This window comes from Sinocyclocheilus anshuiensis, unplaced genomic scaffold (assembly GCF_001515605.1).
Source record: "Sinocyclocheilus anshuiensis isolate Anshui unplaced genomic scaffold, SAMN03320099.WGS_v1.1 scaffold330, whole genome shotgun sequence".
NCBI lineage: Eukaryota > Metazoa > Chordata > Actinopteri > Cypriniformes > Cyprinidae > Sinocyclocheilus > Sinocyclocheilus anshuiensis.
This window is the reverse complement of record NW_015547689.1, coordinates 1,829,572-1,839,305: the sequence shown is the minus strand read 5'-3', so window position 1 is coordinate 1,839,305 and position 9,734 is coordinate 1,829,572. Positions and strand designations below refer to the sequence as shown.

The 9,734-nt window shown below is 35.7% G+C and overlaps 1 protein-coding gene across 5 annotated transcripts in view; it reads right to left on the bottom strand.

The window, feature by feature from the left end:
- Positions 1 to 3,559: 3,559 nt before the first annotated feature.
- Positions 3,560 to 9,734, bottom strand: part of LOC107703545 (ELMO domain-containing protein 1-like) — a 10,724-nt gene continuing 4,549 nt past the window's right edge. For 3 of the 5 annotated variants that reach the window (XM_016506223.1, XM_016506221.1, XM_016506225.1), the window contains 8 exons: positions 8,852 to 8,949; positions 8,618 to 8,747; positions 8,329 to 8,462; positions 6,442 to 6,510; positions 6,024 to 6,047; positions 5,672 to 5,722; positions 5,105 to 5,238; positions 3,560 to 4,279 (listed from right to left, as the gene is read on the bottom strand). In XM_016506223.1, the coding sequence (XP_016361709.1) occupies positions 4,104 to 4,279; positions 5,105 to 5,238; positions 5,672 to 5,722; positions 6,024 to 6,047; positions 6,442 to 6,510; positions 8,329 to 8,462; positions 8,618 to 8,747; positions 8,852 to 8,949 (816 nt within the window). In that variant the 3' untranslated portion in view covers positions 3,560 to 4,103. The remainder of the gene's footprint in view (positions 4,280 to 5,104; positions 5,239 to 5,671; positions 5,723 to 6,023; positions 6,048 to 6,441; positions 6,511 to 8,328; positions 8,463 to 8,617; positions 8,748 to 8,851; positions 8,950 to 9,734) is intronic. The other 2 variants (XM_016506224.1, XM_016506222.1) reach the window with 1 other exon arrangement.

Below are 9,734 nucleotides of genomic sequence, written 5' to 3'. Positions count from 1 at the left end.
CGCCATTAGAGCCGTTAATTACCGTTCTATATTAATGCGCTGCTTACTGACACACACACACACACACACACATATATATATCAGAGATCGCGCAGCTCACACATCCAGGAGAAAATAAACGTGTCAACGTTGCCCCACGACTTTTATTAATATCAGTTTAAATACTGAATCGCTACATTATATTTTCCAGCAACGAGAGGATAAAATCGCTGTTTTTTAAGTAAAAGAGAAACGCACAGACGCGCATACACGCAACTTTCATCTCTCTCTCTCTCTCTCTCGAATTGGCAATATTTGAGAAAAGGGTTTAGCGATTCTAATTATTGGGGGGACTAGCCCCCCCTCAATGTCTATGGTGGTTATCGCCCTGATCAGACATGAAAATATGTTGTGGCACTATCATGCAGTCTATAATGATATGACGTTAGTTAGCAAATATTAGCGATTTTTTGCAAACATTTCTTTGAGTAACATGACCGTAAATATGAACTCACGATTGAATGTAACATAAAACAAATGATTACTTTTCGTTAAAATCTTTATTAATGCCAAAAATGCTTACATGTATGTGTCTTTTTATTCGCTCGGGCAGCCATGTTGACCCTGAAGCCGGTTTACGCTGAGATCATTCATACCCCTTCGTTTGAAGTGTGGTCCCGAAAAATCTTTGTTTGAAGGACTATCTGGCTCTTCCCCTACCCCTACCCCTATCCCTCCAACCAAAAGAGAATTGAGACACCCCTACCCCTTCACGTAAAGGGGAAGGGCTAAGGGGTAGAATTGGGATTGGGCCTAAGTCATTCCAGACACCCTATTGCAGGGCACAGGTGGAAAGTACAGAATGCTTGAAGTGAAGCCATTTTAAACCAGTCATAAAGTAATTCTAAAGCAAAATCCTTCAATATGTGTTCAGTGAAAAATGTATTGGTTGATGGTAATGCCCCGTCTCGCTTTGAGCTCTTATTATTATTTGTTATCATGCTAAAAGAGTTCTTAATGCCTCTCGACATCCCTGTCATGAAATGTTTGGACATTATGCTAAACGCTGTCACTGGCCTCTCCACAATAAAGCACGTGTTGGGGAAACAGGAACTTGCATGTGACAGAGTGTGTCTGATGTCAGATTGGCTGTCATGTCTCGTTAGGCCTTGACTGTTATGAGTGGGCCGATAACAGATCCTTTCTAAACCATAACCTGTGTTTATTAGAAGACTGAACACCTTGTGTGTATTTTTGTCATCACACAGGCATTGTAGTCTCAGATATGAAGCACTTTTGCTTCATAAGTTTGCATAATCACTGGCCGCACAACTAAATATTGTGTGTCTTCTGGTGAAAAATCTTAAACCAGCCTTAAACCGGGTTTGCTGGCCTAGAAACTGGTTCTAGCTAAGATGGTCTCCCAGTCTGACCAGCTGAAAGTGCACAAAACCCATCTAAAACTGTCAACAGATCAGTCAGGCCAGTCTGGGAGACTAGCAGATCAGCCTCGGTTCATTTAAGATGTTTTTCAGCTGGGTTGACGTTTTATAATGGTGTTCCTGTTTCGAGGGGATGTTTTATGAATAATAATGTTAAATAATAATCTTATAAATAATTAATGCTTCACATTAGGTATATGGGTACTTATTATTTAGATTTCCTTCTTTAAAGCACAACATAATTTATCCTGTAACCGCATCTGCTTTCTCCAAACATAACCTTTAGCATAAATGCATCTGAGGATGAACGAGAGTCCTGACAGAGAATATAGCTTAAACGTTATTGCCCCCGTGCGATCAAACTCAGAATAACACGTATACTTGTTTGTGGCCGTTTTATTTAGTATCATCAGTAATACTATTATAGTATAACAATTAGGTTTTATTTTTATATTTTCCGTTTTCATTTTAGTTTACTTTTTAGTAATTTGTCATTATTATTATTATGATAAATATTACTGTATAGCTTTATTTTTTATTTCAGTTTTATTGCTCTTTTTTTTTTTGGTAATTGCTTTTCATTTCATACAGCCTTTTTTTCGGAGGTATGATGATTTATAAAGCACCCCAGAACTATGAATAAATTTCCTGATAAAGCATCCTGTATTGTTTTTGTGGGGAAAGCTGACGCAAGCAGCAAGTCATTTGTAATTTTAACAAGTGCAGTTTCTGTGCTATGGTGGGGCCTATTTCATGCAGCCTATTTTTTTTATAAAGCACCCCAGAACAACGATTTAATTTCCTGATAACTCAAAGCATCCTATATTGTTTTTGTGGGAAAGAGTATTTACGCATGTGAAAGAGAACATAAAAACCCTACAAATACATAAACATTCAGCCATGCATAATGATGAGCTTTAATAATGTTTCCATGTATTCCACCTCTAAGGCTTTATGTACAGCAAGTGCTTCTGTCTCATCTGTAAAAGTGCTGCAATGAGAAATATATGACACTTTTTACACATACAAAATCATGTGGATACACAGTTCAACCAATAGCTATTAAAAAGAAGCTGCTTAACACTGCCAGTAGCATAGACATTCATTGCACCAATTAACAACATTAAAATTAAGTGACATTCTGATAACACAATTTTTTGCAGGCAAAAACTAAATCATCATGCAAACCCTGTGACCGTCCATTGTGTTAAAGGGTTAATGGACAAAAGAGCAACATGCATTTGTGATGTGACAGCTGTAAAAGTTAAAAAAGAAATGCTGAAGAGACCAAAGAAAGCCTGAAATACTCACACTGAGGGCTAAACTTTAGAGTTATACATGAATTATGCTAATTAGTGTCTTAATAATACAATAGAGGCACAAAAGAAAACAAGACTGTTCTACTAACTGTTCTAAACGTCACTTATTGCTTTGGTGCTAGAACAGAAAAATGGAACATTCCATATTTTATTTTATATATATATATATATATTTTTTTTTTTTTTTTACATCAACATTAATAGATTTGTAAAACAATCATGTGCTCTGCATGATAACATTCACAAAACACACATTATCTTACCATATTTGGCAAGTAAATATTTGATTTTAAGCTCTGCTTCTCGGCAACATGTAGTAGTCTATGTACTGTAAGTATATGATAGAAGAATGAGATTCAGAATATGAGGGTGATGATAATGTTTATGGTTACTCATTGATTACCACATAAATGAATGTCGACTCTTCTCTTTTTTGTTTTTAATTTAAAAAATCAGGGTCACTCTGAGCCACTTAGTGAACGTCAATGGGGCCAATTTTAAAGTGTTTAACAGCACTTCTAATCTCATAAAAGCACTCACATGAATTCTGTTAAAATGTATGTATTATTTGATCAGTTTAAATCATCATATTTACAATTGTTTTAGAGTTGTCATGCCAACAATGTTATAAAATGGGAAATAACTCTACACAGAAAAGGTTAGTATTTTTTCCAGGCTAAAATTTTGTTAACGTATATCTTGTGGCTACAGTACTGAAACAGTGAGTATTTTAATATTTACAAAGTGGCCCCATTCACTTCCATTGTAAGTGCCTCACTGTAAACCAGATTTTTGCTTTTTTAAATAATTTTTTGTGGTAATCAACATTATACCAAAAGTACTGTTGATTGAGCTTAACTTGTACTGAACCTTGAATATTCCTTTAAAAGACTTACAATAATTAAACAAAGGTTATCTTTAATATAACAGCTCTGAAAGTATATGATAGTGTATACAAACAATGGCCATTTGTTTCTAAGTGTGCCTGGTATCAGTGCAGCCTAGTGCGGTGAATGTGGGTAGAAACTCTCACAAGCTCAGTGTCTTACCTAATATGTACCAACAGCTCTACCTACTGGTGGATAGGGAGCCCTGTCCTATCGGGAGAGATGTCTCTCCCATCCACATTCAGATAGCTGTAAATATCACAATCAGTGTGAAAGCACTGTTGCCATGCGCACATACAATCAACATGGTCTGCAGCAGTGCTGGTGATCTTCAGTTACTTCTGGTCGGATGGGCCGAAGGAGACATTGGTGTGAGAATACGTGAGAAAGAGACGGGTTAAGCAGTTGGCAGTAATGAGACATGGGCTTTAAGGATGAGATGGTGAAAGGTCACAAGAGTTGAGATGAATGAAAAGCTACAGGTTGACCAGGTGAAGGTCAGAGGCAGTGAAGTGAGGACACAGTGCCATGTCAGGGTTCTTCAGCTGCTTCAGGATGCGCTTGTGGAACTTGGTGCGCACGCGATTGAACTCCATGATGTCACATGGATCTTCCTCGATCCAGAACCTGTGGAACTCCTGCATCAGATAACCTAAGAAAAATAAATAATATTAAAAATTTAATAAATGATAATGTCAATATAAGTATTATTTACATATTTACATTTTTTATTTCATATAATCTTTTTTTATAATAGACTTAAATATAATATATAATAAACTTAACAAGCTTAAACTTAACTTAAATAATTGTGTAATTTAAAACCAATATTTAACCACAAATATAAAAATAATAATTATTATTATTATTGTTGTTGTTATATCATTTTTAGTAGCAGTTAGTATCTACAATCTTTTATAGAATTTCATTTTATGTAAATTATATAAATAACATTATTAATAATAAATAATATATATAATGAGAGAGCAGATTTATAGACTGATATACAGATGCTATATTTTTAGTTTTTATTCATTTATTTTAAATAATTGTAGTTATATAATTTACATAAAAATAAATATTTGCATAAATAACAAATATTAAACTACAATAATAATAATAATAAGAAGAAATATTATTATTATTATTATCTATGCTCTTTTAGGGACATTTCTTTTATACATATTATACAATTAAAGTTATTAATAAATACAAATATTGTATGTATGTTTATAGTATACAGATAGATTGATAGATAATTGTTTTATTTATTTTGTAAAAATGTTGTTATATAATTTACATAAAAAATTAATAATGTAATTGTAGAATATTGTATAATTTTTAATTGTACAATTTGACTACAAATATAATAATAATAATAGTTTTATATGTGTATTATTAATAATTTCACTTGTATAATTTACAACAATAGTTGATTTCACAATGACAACAATGGTGACATTATGATAGCACTCACAGAAGGTCTGTTGGAAGTGCACTAGACTTGGCATCTCTGGTGCCACATTGTACAGATGAGTCTTCAGAGCCCCGCTCACTAGCAGGGAATATGCCAGGTCTGTGATGTTTATGCCAACTATGGCAAAGGAGTATCTGTGCCACAAAAGATTTGGGTCAGCAAAAAACACAATGTAAAATAAACCATCGTTTAGTGTAAATAAACATCATAAAAAGTTAAGACACTGCCAGTGTTTGTGTGTGTGTGATTCCATCTGTTCTGTGCTTTAATTGTGTCTGTGTGTGTACGTCAGCAGCGCAGTGATTGAGCAGGCTTCATGCTACACATCAGAGCTAATGCATCCTGAAAGCTCATGACAAGTAGAAGAGCCTGATTCAAATCCTCACACAAAGCACCAGTGCTGACACACAAGCAGGGTTCAGGCGCTGCACACACAGCAGAATTATTTTTAACATTCACAGATTTAGGAACTGGTTCTTTGGTTGCTTACTGGCCCAAGTGAGAAAAAAAAACAGTACAACATTTCTGTTCTAGTCCATGCAATAGTTTGCAATATTCTAAACTCACCCAATCGCTTTGTCAAATTTCTTCTTGTCCCACTCAGCTTTGCTCATCTTGCTGTTTGAAAAACCAAAATGTTAGAGTGTGTCCACTCAGTCCTGTGCTAATTGTCCTTAAACAGCGACTATAATGCAGTCAACTATAAACAACGACAATTACACATGTGAGATTCACTGTAGTAAAGAGAAAGCATTCACAGCTACTAACCAATGTTATAATGGAGCATAATGCCTTGTGTTTAGAGTGAGGTGAGGTTGGACATTTTGAGATAAAAAAAATAACAACATCAAACTACAGCCATTAGATTGAGGCAAAATGATCAAATTAATTTCTTACAGAGGGAGAAAAGATGGAGTACCTGGCTTCCTCTTTGGGAACGTTCCTGCGCATGACAGTGATGGGAATAAAAAAGAAGCAGGAACAGAAAAAAAGGAATGTGTGGGTGGCATGATGGTGACATGCATGCTGAAGGTGTGATCGATTGCACGGCATGAAAAAAAAATCACCTGTTAAAATAAACATGGTATGCACACACAGTATAAAGCAATACACTGATAAGAGCTTTCTGGGGAACTACACCCTAATTGACATCCTGTCACAAGATGCTGATGCTGTGTGTTGCTTTTGGTGTGTTTTTGCTAATGTGTGTTTAAAGCTCAAATGTGTCTTAAAGCCCATCAATGATACTGTTTTGGATGTGAAAATATATCATAACTGAGTGCATACAGTAGAGTGTACATAGTAACCTCCTAAGAGCACTATCTAAAGGATCTGACCTGTGTTTGGGCTGCAGGGAGTCATGAAGAACTTGGAGAGCGGTGGCTTTGTCATGCTCTGCAAAATACCTGCAAATAAAAGAGGAAAATTAGCCATTGAATTGTTCTGTTCAAAAAACTAGTGAGTTGCCTATGTAGACTGCATTTTAAAGCCACATACAGTAAGTGCGCTTACTGTGTTTCAAAAGCTAGGCAACTGCTAAGGCATTGCAACAATCTCAGTGAAAAATCTAAGGCAAACTAAATATTGATTATAAATACATTTATTTCATTCATTAGTAAAAAGTAGTGATACAAACTAGTTTAGTTTAATTAAAAATATATGTATTTTACCTAATGTATGTTATATAGGCTTTTTAACTATGGTGTTATTACATTAGCAACATGCTAACAACAAAATCTTTTGCTAACTGATGAAAACAAGTTCAGTGTAAATTAAAAACCTATTTTACCCAATGTACGTTATGTATTCATAGCTTAATAGAGTATGGTGTTGTTAGCTTAGCAACATGCTAACATCAAAATCTTTTGCTAACTGATGAAAACATGTTCAGTGTAATTCATAAACTTATTTTACCCAATGTAAGTTATGTATTAATTGCTTAATAGAGTATGGTGTTGTTAGCTTAGCAACATGCTAATGTCAAAGTCTATTGCTACCTGATAAAAGCTAGTTCAGTCAACTAGTTTATTTTATATAATGTTAGTTATGTATTTAATATTAGCCTATTAAGATATTGTGTTGTTAGCTTAGCAACATGCTAATGTCAAAATCTATTGCAATTTTAAAGGCACAAGCCTATGTAGAGCATTTCAAATTGGTCTTTTATGAGGTTCCATGATGGTTAAGATGTTTCATATGTAGCTGCCTGTGTAGTTACTAGACAGCAAAGGCACACTATGTTTTGGAAAGATCTGGGGCCAGTTGCATAAACTTAGCCACCATGTTAAGACTGTGGGTGAATTCCAAACGGAAGTGAGCATCCCTATGCCCTACTCCCTTCGAAGGGCAGAGTCCTTGAAGTGTGTTCTTTGAAGGGTGTAGGGCATTACTGTCTCGTATAAGCGTTTGGAACTCCCTTGGCGAAGGGAATGACTGACCAAATGTTACCTTGACAACGCTGCGCATGTGTGCAGCATTCAGCACTCCATCTGTTGTTGCAAATAAATATTTCTTCTCATTGTTATTTTATTCAAATATTGTCTAATTGTGTCTTATTTACTATTAAGCTTTTTCAAACTAAACTTAAACTTGCTTACACTATCAACTTAAATAATATTTCTGATGAAAAATATTTTGTATTACATTAAAATAAAGACAAATTTAATTAACCTATTCTACTTACGTTTGTGTCGAAATCAACCACAACTCTGCTTTAAAAAGCGTCGCAAGATCTCCTAACTGAAGATCACATGATCACTAATGGAAATCACTTCCGGGAAGTGACCATCGCATGTTCCTTTCGCTAACGGACTTCTGGAAGGGCCCTTCGCGAAGGGATTCATTTGTTCACTTTCGTTTGGAACGTCCCTACAAATGGCGTCCCCTTCCCGAAGTGCCCTTCAAGGGCGCAAAAAAGCCGTTTGGAATTCGCCCCGAGTCTTAAGAACTTGTTTGACCAACTAGCAGTTGCCAAGGGTAACCAGTTTTACTCTTCCAATACAAACAAGACCAATCTACCTTTTCATAACTGAATTTAAAAAGCTATGACCAGTCTTGAAGAAAAAAAATAGATGACTAACTTTTTAAGACTAGTCTAAACAGTTTATGCAAACGGCCCCAGGTATGACATAGATAACAAAATTTCACTTAAGTACATGCATTTAAATGACTATAAAGATCGAATGTTTTTGTCCTGATTTCACTTCAGCAGATTCTCTACTCACAGTAGGTTGTGCAAGCCCAGGAGACCCATGCCCCTGAAATCAGTCTTGGGGTCGTTTCCTTGGAAACCAATCTCACACCATTGCTTTGAGATGCGCCCAGAGAGAGGAGAATCAGGACGGAGCTCCTTCCACAGCTGGTGAGTGAAAAGAGAAAGGCATCACTATTAAGGACAATTCTGTTATGGCCGAGAGGCTGTGCTACATTGTGAATTGTAACTGCCTATAATATAGTTATTAGAAACAACCATCAAAAGGCTGGCAACTGCTAATAGTCAGTTACTTCTAATACCTTCACGAGCATCTCCTCATGTGCTGGGTTTTCACAGTCATACGGCTCTCTACGCAGCTTCTCCACCTCCACTACTAGGTTGCGGTAACCCACGATCTGAAGCAGGCAAGCCTGGAGAGAGATGCCAAGCCTGGAAGAAGAAAAGAAATACAGTGTATGTACTCAAAAAGTAAGACCTTACAGAGAGTTATCTGTAAATGCACACAGTATATCAGCAAATGATGGGATCCTTACTGTGGGTTAGTGTCAAGGTTGATCTTTTTCAGGGACATTATATCATCGATAGTCTTTTCTACGGAATCTGGGTGAACGCTGATGGCAGACTGCAAAAGCTATGGGGGTACAGTAATTGAAAGAAAAGATTGCTTAGTTATTAGCTAATATACAAAAAATAGCATAATACAGTATGTAAAATATTTAGCCTTCTTGTAGTTTGAGATGGGACTTAAATCAGCTTATAATCAGTGTTGTTATTGTAACTAAAACTAATAGTATCAAATAATAATTTTAAAAAATTTAATTGAAATAAAGCTGAAATAAAATAAATATTAAATTAAAAGCTTTAGAACAATAAACGAAAATAAAAAATGTTGCCTTGGTAAGTAACTGACATAAGCTGAAGTATTAAAATGACTAAAACTAAATGACTAAAAATGACTATTTTTTAAAGGGGTCATATGATGCGATTTCAATTTTTCCTTTCTCTTTGGAGTGTTACAAGCTCTTGGTGCATAAAGAAGATCTGTAAAGTTGCAAAGACTAAAGTCTCAAATCCAAAGAGATATTCTTTATAAAAGTTAAGAGTCAGCCACGCCTACCTAAAATGGCTCGTTCTAACACGCCCCCACATATCTACGTCGCTATGTGGGAAGATTTGCATAACGCCGCCCAAATGTTCACGCAAAGAAAGAAGGCATAACTTTTATTCTCGCTGTAGTATTGTTGTTTCCGCCGCTATGTCGTAAAGACGCTGTGTGCTTCGTTGTGAAAGCGAAACTACTTTGTTTGGTCTTCCAAAAGAGGACGATATCTGCTTCGTCATGCCTGGAGCTGATCCGTGCTGGACGCTGAGGAAAAACATCAACTTTGCGCTGTGGATCGCCGGATCGGCTTTCAC